The sequence below is a fragment of the Dama dama genome, chromosome 25 (genome assembly GCF_033118175.1).
Source record: "Dama dama isolate Ldn47 chromosome 25, ASM3311817v1, whole genome shotgun sequence".
Lineage (NCBI taxonomy): Eukaryota > Metazoa > Chordata > Mammalia > Artiodactyla > Cervidae > Dama > Dama dama.
In genome coordinates, this window is record NC_083705.1 from 8,955,679 (window position 1) to 8,970,180 (window position 14,502).

At 38.7% G+C, this 14,502-nt stretch overlaps 1 protein-coding gene across 1 annotated transcript; it reads right to left on the reverse strand.

Moving 5' to 3' along the window:
* Positions 1-8,403: 8,403 nt before the first annotated feature.
* SPZ1 (spermatogenic leucine zipper 1) lies at positions 8,404-9,525 on the reverse strand. Its single transcript, XM_061129481.1, has one exon. The coding sequence runs from the start codon at positions 9,520-9,522 to the stop codon at positions 8,404-8,406; it is 1,119 nt and encodes a 372-aa protein (XP_060985464.1). The 5' UTR covers positions 9,523-9,525.
* Between the last annotated feature and the right edge of the window lie 4,977 nt (positions 9,526-14,502).

A 14,502-nucleotide genomic window follows, 5' to 3' on the forward strand; every position in this document is an offset into this window, starting at 1 on the left:
TCACCAACTCAATGGACACGAGTTTGGATGGGCTCCAGGAGTTGGTGATGGACAGGGAGGCCTGGCAGCTCATTGGGTCACAAAAAGGCGGACACAACTGAGCGACTGAACTGAACTGAACTGAATCAATAAATATGAGGGGAATGAGAGAAATGGAAAATCACCATTAGATTACTACTGTAATCCTGGAATGAGAAGTCAAGTGGGCCTTAGGAAGCATCACTACAAACAAAGTAGGGGAGGTGATGGAATTCCAGTTGAGCTATTTCAAATCCTAAAACATGAGGCTGTGAAAGCGCTGCACTCATCAGTATGCCAGCAAATCTGGAAAACTCAGCAGTGGCCACAGGACTGGAAGAGGTCAGTCTTCATTCCAATCCCAAAGAAAGGCAATGCCAAAGAATGCTCAAACTACCACACAATTGCACTCATCTCACATACTAGTAAAGTAATGCACAAAATTCTCCAAGCCAGGCTTCAACAGTACGTGAACCGTGAATTTCTATATGTTCAAGTTGGATTTAGAAAAGGCAGAGGAACCAGAGATCAAATTGCCAACATCCACTGGATCATTGAAAAAGCAAGAGAGTTCCAGAAAAAACTCTATTTCTGCTTTATTAACTATGCCAAAGCCTTTGACTGTGTGGATCACAACAAACTGTGGAAAATTCTGAAAGAGATGAAAATACCAGGCCACCTGACCTGCCTCCTGAGAAATCTGTATGCAGGTCAAGAAGCAACAGTTAGAACTGGACATGGAACAACAGACTGGTTCCAAATAGGAAAAAGAGTACATCAAGGCTGTATATTGTCACCCTGCTTATTCGACTTATAAGCAGAGTACATCATGAGAAACGCTGGGCTGGAGGAAACACAAGCTAGAATCAAGATTGGAAGGAGAAATATCAATAACCTCAGATATGCAGATGACACCACCGTTATGGCAGAAAGTGAAGAAGAGAGTGAAAAAAAAGTGGCCTAAAAGTCAACATTCAGAAAACGAATATCATGGCATCTGGTCCCATCACTTCATGGCAAATAGATGGGCAGTGACATGTATTCCCAAGCAGTGGAAACAGTGACAGACTTTATTTTCTTGGGCTCCAAAATCACAGCAGAGGGTGACTGCATCGATGAACTTAAAGGATGCTTGCTCCTTGGAAGAAAAGTTATGACCAATCTAGACAGCATATTATAAAGCAGAGACATTACTTTGCCAACAAAGGTCTGTCTAGTCAAAGCTGTGGTTTTTCCAGTAGTCATGTATGGATATGAGAGTTGGACTATAAAGAAAGCTGAGCATTGAAGAACTGATGCTTTTGAACTGTGGTGTTGCAGAAGACTCTTGAGAGTCTCTTGGACTGCAAGGAGATCCAACCAGTCCATCCTAAAGGAAATCAGTCCCGAATATTCATTGGAAGGACTGATGCTGAAGCTGAAACTCCAATACTTTGGCCACCTGATTCAAAGAACTGACTCACTTCTACCACAAGGTCATATATATTTTTATCCAAATCTTAAAGTCAATACCAAATCTAGAAGGTCTGGTATAGCAGAAATTACTTACTCTATTTGACAATTGAAAAGCTGTAATTTATTTAAGCAAAAAAATTTTTTTCTTGATAACATGTACCACATGTCTGATAAAGTATAGCAGAACAGCACAATTTTTTGTTAACCAAGATGGCTGGAAAATAGAATAGTGGATGGTACTTTCCATTAGAGGGAAAAGCAAAAGGAAAAAAAAAAAAATTTATTCTTTTGGTACCTCAATACTGTTTAACTGGAAATCATTTTCTTTTACTAAGGGCTGCAATAGGAAAATTTCCTCTGTTAGATTATTTATGACATGATACATATTCTAGACAGGAGGGCAAAAAAAAAAAAAAAAAAACTTTTATGGAGTAGGAAGCAATATTTCAAATTACATTTTGTTTATTTCCAATATGTGATAATTTCTCATGCCCTATGCTTCATTTGTAACAGGACCTGTGGTGGAGATTCTGATTGACTTTGTTGGATTTTAATATTGATCTCTATTTTATCCTGGATGGACACATGAGGCTCTTGAATCAGAGACAGATGGTTGTTACTTACCTCATAAAAATTGAGCTAGCTCCTCTCGCTCCAATTCTTACCCCTGGAGAGACATGAGAACTAGATGTCACCCTACATGCACTGGGGCCTATAACGTGAGGGAGGAAAGATGAGAGAAGAAATCCAGGCTTTTATGTAGAAAAAAAAAGACTGCTGTTTTCTCCCCCTCTAAAAGGAGAGAGGGAAAAAAACCCTCTGGATCCTGGGTTTTCACTCTTAAGTCTTTTATAATGTAAATCTCTCAGGGGGCTAGGTAATTCCAGGGTCTCCAGCTTTACAAAACACTTCTCCAAATCCCAGGCCTCACCCCAACTTAAAATGTTAACATCTATCTCTAAAATTAGGTAACTGTTTTGAAGTCTTATTATTTATGCAGTGGGAAAATATCTTCTACAGCTTCCTTTGAGTCTGGGATCTCAAGTTGCCATAATATTTGCCTGGAAAACCTGAACAGTGCAGAAACACAAAAATACTTTCTCTCCATCTCACAGGGTTCCAAAATTAATTTCCCTCTGCCTGGGTGACATAGTTACTCAGCTAAAAATCTCAATTTCCAGTTACTTTCAGATAGGTATGGCCTGGTGACTGAGTTCTCACCAATGGAAATTTCACTTCTGGGTTGGACAGCATTACGGACTCAATGAACATGAGTTTGAGCAAACTCTGGGAAATAGTAAAGGACAGGGAAGATGCAGTTCATGGGGTCACAAACAGTAGATATGACTCAGTGACTGGACAACAACAACAATAAGTTCAGTTCAATTCAGTTGCTCAGTCCTGTCTGACTCTTTGCGACCCTATGAACTACAGCAGGCCAGGCCCCGCTCAAACCCATGTCCATCGAGTCGATGATGCCATCCAACCATCTCATCCTCTGTCGTCCCCTTTTCCTCCTGCCCTCAATCTTTCCCAGCATCAGGGTCTTTTCCAATGAGTCAATTCTTCTCATCAGGTGGTCAAGTATTGGAGTTTCAGCTTCAACATCAGTCCTTCCAATGAACACCCAGGACTGATCTCCTTTAGGATGGACTGGTTGCAGTCCAAGAAACTCTCAAGAGTCTTCTGCAACACAACAGTTCAAAAGCATCAACTCTTCAGTGTTCTGCTCTCTTTATAGTTCAGCTCTCACATGCATACATGACCACTGGAAAAACCACAGCCTTGGCTAGATGGAAATTTGTTGGCAATGTAATATCTCTGCTTTTTAATATGCTGTCTTGGTTGGTCATAACTTTCCTTCCAAGGAGTAAGCGTCTTTTAATTTCATAGCTGCAGTCACCATCTGCAATGACTTTGGAGCCCAGAAAAATAAAGTCAGCCACTGTTTCCATTGTTTCCCCATCTATCTGCCATGAAGTGATGGTACTGGATGCCATGATCTTAGTTTTCTGAATGTTGAACTGTAAGCCAACTTTTTCACTCTCCTCTTTCACTTTCATCAAGAGGCTCTTTAGTTCTTCTTCACTTTCTGCCATAAGGGTGGTGTCATCTGCATATCTGAGGTTATTGATATTTCTTCCAGCAATCTTGATTCCAGCTTGTGTTTCCTCCAGCCCAGCATTTCTCATGATGTACTCTGCATATAAGTTAAATAAGCAGGGTGACAATATACAGCCTTGATGTACTCCTTTTCCTATTTGGAACCAGTCTGTTGTTCCATGTCCAATTCTAACTGTTGCTTCCCGACCTGCATACAGGTTTCTCAAGAGGCAGGTCAGGTGGTCTGGTATTCCCATCTCTTTCAGAATTTTCCACAGTTTGTTGTGATCCACACAAAGGCTTTGGCATAGTCAATAAAGCAGAAATAGATGTTTTTCTGGAACTCTCTTTTTCAGTGATCCATTGGCAATTTGATCTCTGGTTCCTCTGCCTTTTCTAAAACCAGCTTGAACATCTGGAAGTTCACAGTTCACGTATTGCTGAAGCTGGGCTTGGAGAATTTTAAGCATTACTTTACTAGTGTGTGAGATGAGTGCAATTGTGTGGTAGTTTGAGCATTCTTTGGCATTGCCTTTCTTTGGGATTGGAATGAAAAGTGATGTTTTCCAGTCCTGTGGCCACTGCTGAGTTTTCCAGATTTGCTGACATATTGAGTGCAGCACTTTCACAGCATCATCTTTCAGGATTTGAAATAGCTGGAATTCCATCACCTCCACTAGCTTTGTTTGTATTGATGCTTCCTAAGGCCTATTTGACTTCACATTCTAGGATGTCTGGCTCTAGGTGAGTGATCACACCATCGTGATGATCTGGGTTGTGAAGATCTTTTTGTACAGTTCTTCTGTGTATTATTGCCACCTCTTCTTAATATCTTCTGCTTCTGTTAGGTCCCTACAATTTCTGTCCTGTATTGAGCCCATCCTTGCATGAAATGTCCCCTTGGTATCTCTAATTTTCTCAAAGAGATCTCTAGTCTTTCCCATTCTGTTGTTTTCCTCTATTTCTTTGCATTGATCACTGAGGAAAGCTTTCTTATCACTCCTTGATGTTCTTCGGAACTCTGCATTCAAATGGGTATATCTTTCCTTTTCTCCTTTGCTTTTCTCTTCCCACCTTTTCACAGCTATTTGTAAGGCCTCCTCAGACAGCCATTTTGCTTTTTTGCATTTCTTTTCCTTGGGGATGATCTTGATTCCTGTCTCCTGTACAATGTCATGAACCTCCATCCATAGTTCATCAGGCACTCTGTCTATCAGATCTAGTCCCTTAAATCTAATTTTCACTTCCACTGTATAGTCATAAGGGATTTGATTTAGGTCATACCTGAATGGTCTAGTGGTTTTCTCCACTTTCTTCCATTTCAGTCTGAATTTGGCTATAAGGAGTTCATGTTCCGAGCCACAGTCAGCTCCCAGTCTTGTTTTTGCTGACTGTATAGAGCTTCTCCATCTTTGGCCACAACAACAATGGTGCTACATAAAATCTAAAGTTGACACTCTGACTACCTGGAGTTTGTGCTGTGTGGAACAAATGTTGCGTATTGCAGTGTTTCCCTCAAAAATTTGAAAATCCTGTAGTTAGCCTATTTGTTGTGGTACCAGGGGAGTTTCAGTGCTTGTATGAAGAACTAGAAAGTTATCCTCTTAACATCTGACAAACAAACAAATGATATTGACAATTTGTTCAGGTAATGCTTATGAACAAGCTGAAGTGTAAGAAGCGATTGTTTGATTCAGCTATGTTGTAGTTTCTCATTTCATCCATTTAGCATCTCCTATGTGAATGGCATTTGGTCCCATTACTTCATGGCAAGTAGATGGGGAAACAAAAGAAACAGTGAGAGGCTCCTTTTTGGGCTCCAAAATCACTACGAATGGTGACTGCAGCCATGAAATTAACAGAAACTTGCTCCTTCGAAGAAAAGCTATGACAAACCTAGCCAGCATATTAAAAAGCAGAGGCATTACTTTGCCAACAAATGTCCATCTAGTCAAAGCTATGGTTTTTCCAGTAGTCATGTATGGATCTGCAAGTTGGACTATAAAGAAAGTTGAGCACTGAAGAACTGATGCTTTTGAACTGTGGTGTTGCAGAAGACTCTTGAGAGTCCCTTGGACTGCAAGGAAATCAAACCAGTCAATCATAAAGGAAATCAGTCCTGAATGTTCATTGGAAAGACTGATGCTGAGGCTGAAACTCCAATACTTTGGCCACCTGATGCAAAGAACTGATTCATTGGAAAAGACCCTGATGCTTGGAAAGATTGAGGGCAGGAGGAGAAGGGGACAACAGAGGATGAGATGGTTGGATGGCATCACCAACTCCATGGGTGTGAGTTTGAATAAGCTCTGGGAATTGGTGATGGACAGGGAAGCCTGGACTGCTGCAGTCCATGGGGTCGCAAAAAGTCAGACACGACTGAGTGACTGAACTGAACTGATGTGAAATTACTCTTTGGGAATAGAATAAGACAAAGCCTGAGGCTAAAGAGAACACTCATTTTCTTGAATGTAAAAAATGAGAATTAGATGTATAACCAAATGTACTTTCTCAACAAATAGTGACAAATCCTCTCAGTTTTCCTCTGAGAATATATTGATTTCACTTTCATTCCTAAAGGCTGTTTTCACTGGGTAAACAATTCTGGGTTGATGTTTCTTTCAGTTCTTGAAAAATATTTGTTTCTTTCTAGCCTTGGAGGTTTCTGATTAGAAAGTCACTGTCATTTGGATCATTGTTCCACGATTGTTCTTTGTACCTGCTTTTTTACTTTGTCTTTAGGCTTCAGAAATTTGATTATGAGTGCCTTAAATGTGTTTGAATTTATACTGTTTAGAGTTCACTCAGTTTCTTGAATCTATAGGTTTATGCCTTTCACTAAATTTGTAGAATTTTCAGCCATTTTTTTTTCAGTGAATACTTTTCAGCCCACATTCTACCTTTTCTGGGGTACTCTGATAACACCAATGTTAGACAGTTTTTATTTCAAGCTTCTTGAGACTATGGGAGTTTTTTCAGCCTATTTTTCCTGCTGGTCAGAATGGGTCCTTTCTATTTTTCTGTCTTCATGTTCATGGAATCTTTCCTCTGACATCAACATTCTACTATTGAGCACATTCATTGAGTTTATTTTACATATTATATTTTTTATTTCTATAATTTCCATTTGTTTCTTCTTTATATTTTCTGTTTCCTTGCTGAGACTTTCTATTATTTTTGTTTTTTTAAGAGCACTTGCAATTGCTCAGTGAAGCATTTTTGTGACTGCTTTACACTTCTTGTTAGATGATTCCAGCATCCGTGTCATACCATCGTTGGCACTTGTTAATCGTCTTCTCTCATTCAAGCTGTGATTTTCTCTTTGTATAATGAGTGAGTTATTTTTCTATCTTTTCTGGACATTTGGGGCATTGTATTCTGAGACCATGGATCCTACTTAAACCTCCTGTTTTATGTTTAAAACAGGGGCAGAGTATAGAAATCTAGGCTATCCATATGGCCTTCCCTGACATTTTATTTTGCTGGGAAAAGGGCTGAGGGAAGAGCAAGTTGTTACCATCAGGTGGGAGAGAAACTCCAAGGTTTCTTCTCTGCCACCTCTGTATGTACCACCCCAGAAGAAAGAAGGAAGAGTGCTTTATTACTGCCAGGCAAGAGTGAAAGCCTAGTGGTTTTTGCTCAGTATTTGCTGATGAGGATGAGAGTGGAAGCATGACAACTTTATGCAGTTTGGCCAGAGTAGGGCAATTTTTAAAAAAGTTTCTTTCTTGCCAGACTGTTTTCTCATCCTCTGTCAAGAGAAAGCAGGCCTGGGTTGGGGGGTGAGGGGATGGTGCCTGCTTTTTTTGTGTAAATGTGTTGGCATTTCTGGGTTATCATCTCCCAGCATGTATAAGAGACGAAAGAAAACTCAGGAAACAAAACATTAAGTCTCGGGGACCCTGACCATCACACCTCCTTTTTTCCACCTTTCAGAGTCTTCTTGCATTCATTTTATATTAATGCTTAATGTTCAGGGTTTTTAGCTTGCTTAATGGGAGGAACAGGGAGAAGTGATTCTGCTCCATCTTTCCTGGAACCAGAAGTTCAGCCATCTTAACAGATGATAATGTTTTTTTCCCTGAGTAATTCTGAATAATTATCCTCACCTGGAATAACAGAAGGAATTTTTCCAGCACAGAACAAAATCTTAAGACACATCTATTCTTCTAAAGAACCCAACGTGTTCTTCCCCAAGGGTCTCTGCTGCCTGATATGCCCACCATTTACTAGTTGAGGAGCAAGAAGGGAATATTAGTAACAGTAGATCCAAGGAATAGGGAGATTTATGAGAAGAGAAAAGCTATTTAGGAGTGATTGATCAGCTTTTTTTTAACTCCACTACAGCCCACACTTCAGTGGATAATAAATAGGAAAAGGAATATGCTTTTGAAAGGAAGTTTGAAAGGGTCACAATTAAAGTGTTATATACTTTTTCCCCCAGAACTTCCCTCCCCACGGCAATGATTAAATAAAGAAAAAAGAATCCCATCCTTTGTTTGTTGTGGTTTTTATTTAGATCTTTACTTATTTGGACCTGTAAATTCTCACTTTTGGTTAAAGTGTCATAGATCTCTATGTAATAACTACAAAACCAGTTTGTAAAGATGACTAATGTGAGCAAAAGTTGACATTGATGGTCATTAAAGACCAAACTTACGTAACCATAAAGGTAATGAATAATGTTAAATGTTAATCTTCTTGTACTATGACTATTTCTTGGTTGAATAAACAGGTCTCTCTTAGGTTTGATGATTGATATGCCTGGAGCTGGATGTACTATATAGTTTTTTGATGATCTGCCTTTTCTTCTACTTTTGTTATTTTTTAACTTAAGCTGCTAGCTGGCCTCTTTACCACAAGAGCTCTTTTTGCAATACGGGTATTCAACTGGTTATTATGAGCTTTCTTATTATGGCAAATATCCAGGCTTCTAAAGAACTGATCTCTTTTGTGAAATGTACCTTCCACTTCTGGCATGTTTTGCTCATGTATTTTGACCTTCTCTGCCTCTGGTAGCTTCTCTTCCTTGTTGTTTTGCTCATGGTTTATTTGCATTTGCATTGGCTCTCCTTGTAGAGGTTCCTCCTTCTGATAATGGAGTTCATCAAGCAGTTCTACTCTCTGCTCTAAGATTTGGCATTCATTCTCCAGCAAGGTTGCAATCAAATGCAATGAATATGTGTCTTGTTTCAGTCTCCTCACTTGTTCCTCCAGCTCTTGCTGAGCTGACTCATTATTTGTTTGACTTGGGGAATGGGTGCCATTATTTTTAAGAGTTTTGATGTCATTCTGAGATTTCTGATAGGATTGCATTAGTTTGCTAAGCTCAGTATGTTCCACACTCCAGTGTTCTGCTTCCTGTAGTAACTGCTCCATGTTGTTCCTCAGTCTATTTTCTTCTTGAATGTGAGGGAATCCATGCTTTGCTTTTTCCTTACTTAGCTGAGTTTCAGGAAGGGCTTTTGGTCCTTTTGAACAATTTACCCAATCCCTTGAACAGTCTTGCACTGTGTCCTCAGAGTTCTGGTTGTCCAACCTCATCTCCTGTTTCTTTGCATTCTCTTTTTTCCCTAGGTCCAAAGTAGCAAGCAGTTTTTTTACTAGTTCTTTATTTATTTCATCAAGTTCTATGATTTTTTCTCTAAGTTCTGACACCTCAGACATATTGGTTTCCTTAAAAGATTCTTTTGTTTCTGTGACCTTCTGTTCATACATTGTCATATGTTTAACAATATCTTTAATTTCTTTTAAGAGGCTTTCAAACTTCTTTGCAATCCGCTGTTCAATTGCTTCATGGTCACTACTTTTTAGGGAAGGGAGAGAACTGCAAGAAACTGGGGGAAGTGATCCAATTTCAAATAAGGAAATCATAATCCTAGGGTCCAAAGACTCTTCATTGAGATCAGGAGGCTTAAGTGCTTTGGAGGGGGTGGGCACTTCCATCTCAGCTGAATTAGTAGGGCTGATGACCAGGTCATAAGTGAAGTAGAAAACCTTAGCAATTCCAGGAAGGAGAGGTGGTGGTCCTCTGTGCAAACAGGTTGAAAATGTGGAACTAAGCAGAACTCAGAGCCCAGAGTTAAGGTCTGAAGTCAGGAAGATGATGTTTAGGTGAAAGGTAACATCTCACACAACCTAAGAGGAAGGAGGGTGGGGAAGGGGACTAGCAGCTAGGGCTCAATTTCTCCTCTTCCAGACTTCTGGTGTTTATTCTCTGACCCTAGCAACCAGGTCTTTATTCTGTCACTGCACCATTGTGGCCTGTCTCTAGATTCTGTCTACTTTGGGTCACAATAGAAGCTTCTTAAACTCCCACCTTGTGACTCAAGACCAACCTAGAGCTACTCCCCACTCCAGAAAGATCTCTACACCAGTCTTTCCCTTCCTTACTTTTTTTTTTGGCGGGGGGGGGGGGGAGTATTTTATTCATCTCATTCAGTGACTTTCGTATTCATCATATTCATTGACTTTCCCCTTATCCCCACCTGTTTTCAACTGTGGTATGTTTTTGTACCAATTAAGTGTATGGCTGAGAGAATTTGTCCCTGGTGAGGGTCCCTATTCTTTCATAGCACCTGGAGCCCTTATTGCTCTGCTCTAGGAGAGGCGCTTCTGCAAAAGGAAGTAATTCTTACAAAATAGAACACAAAAAATCCTTCAGTCTTTCTGTGATTTTAGGGAAATAATGTTAGGAATAGCTCAATTAAAAAATATTCTACTCTAATCAGAGAATATCTGAATGGTTTTTAACAACACAATTACAAATTGAGAATTTCTTGGCTTTGAATGCAGGCATCCTTCAAGACAAGCTTAGTAAGTTTGCTTCTGAATCATTTACAGCAGGTGTTATAGAACTTTAATTACTTTCTACAAGAACTTTTAAAAAATAACATAATTTACCTAAAGTATTGAAACAGTTAAATCCTGTAGTGGCTTATAGAAAAGCAATTGAGTATTAAACCAAGTGCAGGCTTCCCTGGTAGCTCAGCTGGAAAAGAATCCTCCTGCAATGTGGGAGACCTGGGTTCTATCCCTGGGTTGGGAAGACCCCTTGGAGAAGGGAACAGTTACCCACTCCAGTATTCTGGCCTGGAGAATTCCATGGACAGAGGAGCCTGGCAGGCTACACTGCATGGGGTCACAAAGAGCAGAGTCAGACACACCACTGATTGACTTTCACTTTCAAACCAAGTGCACTCTTGTCTCTGTCCTTAGGAGTCAGGGCCTTGAACATATTAAGTTCAGTCAAAGAAAATGTTCCCCAAGTGAGACTTTTTTCTCGGCCTTCAATATCTTGCTATTAGGCACTTTACTAACTAGAAGTTTGCCTCCATTCTTAAGGGAAAACTCATTATTTAGCAGTTTTTTTCCCCCCTTTCTTTCACAGCTCCCAACTCACTTTGGCTTAGTTTTCCTGAGTGTCAAGCTCATCCTCCAGCTTGCTGGGCTCAGGGCCATCACCTTATAACTATCCACAGATGCAGCTGGGTTTGTCTGTTTTTTTTTTCACTTGAAGAAGGAAACACTTTTCTAACCCACACAATGATACCACAGAGGCTGGAGACTGCCCCTATTTTAAAATTCATCTCAAAGGTCCAACTTTGGTTGATGTTTTGATGTTTTCCCTTTGATTCAAGTCATTATTTAAAATACATTGTAATAAACCTCCAGGGCAAAGAAACTTTTTTCCTGATCTGGTAATTAATTTCTAGCTTTATTGTGTTGTAATCAGAACATACAACACTTCTACTTTTGAAAGTGACATTTTCTCACTGGCTTGATAGATTATCAATGTTCATGTATATTTTATGGATACTTGAAAGAAACTGAATTCTCTGTTTTCTTCTTATGCTTGCAACTTTTTTATGCTTTTGGACATAAATCTGACATTACCTGAGTTTCTGGAAATGGGTTTGAAGGTAGCTTGGTCAAGATATGACTGACTTTTAAAAAACGCACAACATAAGAGTGGCAAGTTAAGTTTTATTTGGGGCAAAATGAGGACTATAGTCCAAGAAACAGCATTTAAGATAGCTTTGAGAAACTGCTGGGGTGGGGGTTCAGTATATAGGTGATTTTGGTGAAAGAGGAATCCATGCAATCAAGCACATATTTTTTGCAGGTTTCTGCTAATCTAAGTTACTAGTCAAGAGGAGCGGTTGTCACCACTAAAAGCATTTCAATGCTTTTCTAGATATGAAGAGATATAAGAATTGGGATAAAAAAATTGGTTCCTGAGAATATCTTTCTGAAGACCTGTTCTGCCTGTTTTCCCAGAGCACAGAGTGCCTCATTTCTGCTCTCCACCTTGATTTCCTTTCAGGGGATGTTGAAAGTCAGCAGTAGCACATGATTTAATGCTTGTAGAGGTAGATGGCAAGTGCCAATTTGTAGTTGGCAATACCATGAGAATTCTCTTTTTATCAAAAGGAAATGTAAATATTTCCTTCCTTCTTACAAATACAATGATTTTCAAATTGTATTACTGTTATATTTCTGTTAATTTTACTGATATTTGGATGCTAAAAAAACCACCAGAATAGTCTTCTTTTCTCTATTGACCCATAATCCCAGTGGATAACTATGAAAGTTAAATACCTTTGGATTTTCTTGCAATTGCTATCTACTAAATATCCTTAGCTTAATGACTTAAAAAAAAAAAAAAAACACGAAATGTGAAAGAGAAGAAAACTATTAGAAAGCTTGCTTAAAATTTTCTTTCTTTTTAAAACCACTTTGTCTTAACAGAAATAGAAACCATATCAAAGGATACATTACATAAACATGTCTTATTTCTGGTGATGTTAACCTTGGTCACTTCATCAAGTGATAACTGCTGAATTAAACTACTATGAAGTTACTATCTTTCCCTTTATAACTAATAAAAGTCCTGGGGAGGATGTTTTGAGACTAGGAAATCATTCTGTTTCTTCTCAAACTACTGCGTATACTAATTTTAGTATCCAGAAGTGAATCTTGCTTGTTGTTTAGTTGCTATGTCATGTCTGAATCTTTTGCAAACCAATGGACTACAGCCTGCCAGGCTCTTCTGTCCGTGGGATTTCCCAGGTAAGAATGCTGTAGTAGGTTACCATTTTCTTCTCCAGGGCATCTACCTGGACCAGAGATCAAACCCATGTTTCTTGCACTGCAGACAGATTCTTTACCACTGAGCCACCATTTAGCTTGCAGTGATTCAGTTCAGTTCAGTCACTCAGGCATCTCCAACTCTTTGCGACCCCATGGACTGCAGCATGCCAGGCCTCCCTGTCCATAACCAACTCCTGGAACTTACTCAAACTCATGTCCATTGAGTCAGTGATGCCATCCAACCATCTCATCCTCTGACTTTAAGATTTGGATAAGATTTTATCCAATCCTAAACATGTAAATGAAATTTCTGAAAACAAGTCATTTTTAAAGGTGTTTCATGTGAGTGCCAGTGGGTAATAATCCATTATATTCTTTAGATTAATGTAAGACTTATTTGGAGAAGTATCATGGCATTTTCTATGTGGAAGCTTCTTTAGGCCATCATTTGTTGACAGTGAAAATCTGGAACAATAATTAGTATTGACCTTATTGAGTTCTTTAACACAATATTTTCTCATACCTGTCAAATTCCAATTAAAAATTGAACTATTTTTGAAACTTGCAGAGGTCCAGTCTTATCATCAGTATACTTCTGTCCAACCGTGATAGTAACTTTTAGGAAATACATTTTTGGGTAATCCTCTTAGGAAAAAGAGAAAATCCATACAAACTTCCTAGTCAAATAAATTTTTCTTAATAAACTCTTCATAGTAATGAACTAGATTCTTGATTTCATAGTGCTTGGATCCCTATAAGGTTTTTCCCATCAAGCCATAGCAGTTTCACAGATCATTTAAAGTTCTTGCAACTTATGGGCTTCCTTGATAGCTCAGTTGGTAACGAATTCACCTGCAATGCAGGAGACCCTGGTTTGATTCCTAGGTCAGGAAGATCCCCTGGAGAAAGGAAAGGCTACCCACTCCAGTATTCTGGCCTGGTGAAGTCCATGGAATAAAGTCTTCCCCATCAAGCCATAGCAGTTCCACAATCTTTTAAAGTTCTTGACAATAGTAACAGTAATATTTTAGTAAAAACAAGCACCTTGTTTCCCCTTTAAAATATACTCCATGAGCCAAACATTATTTTTTAAAATTTAGTTTCCATTCAGATCAAAGTAAGAGCTTATTTACTACTTTTTAACTGTTTAAAAAATTATGAAATATGACAAATATAGCAAAGCACATAAAACTCATAGAGACAATTAAACAAATGATTAAAATCACCCATTTGGTCATATCACACTGTTTTCCAAAGTGTGGCTGTACCAGTTTATGTGCCATTCATCACTCTAAGAACATTTCTATTGCCCTATAGTCTCACTTAAATTTAGTATTGTCAGACTTTTTAATTCGATGGTCACGTAATAATACCTCACAGTGGTTTCAATTTGTATTTCCTGATTACTGAGTTTAGTTAACTTTTTATGTTTGTTAACCATTTGCATTTTGTTTTCATAAAGTGCCTATCTTTTGCTTCAAATTATGATTTGTAGGAGTTCTTCGTGTATTCTGAGCACTGTGATGATTATGAGTTGCAAATATTCTCTCCCATTCCATCTGTGGTTTGGCTTTTTTACTTTTCTGCATTTCTTTTGCTGAACTGAAATTCTTAATTTCAATGTAGTCCAATTTATTCACCCTTTCCCTTTTAATTGTGGTTATGTTTTGTTTAAGAAACCCTTACCTATATCACGGATAAAATTATTCTAAAGTGCTTTAATTTCTTGCTTTTTTACCTTTATTTCTCTAATCTCTCTGAATTGGATCTAGACAGATTCATCATAGTATTTAGGTTGGCTGTGCAAGGATTCTGTAATTATGGATATGTTCA

What these genes read in the sequence shown, in the direction of transcription:
- SPZ1 (XM_061129481.1), bottom strand. Translation starts at nt 9,522, where the DNA reads ATGGAAGTGCCCACCCCCTCCAAAGCACTTAAGCCTCCTGATCTCAAT.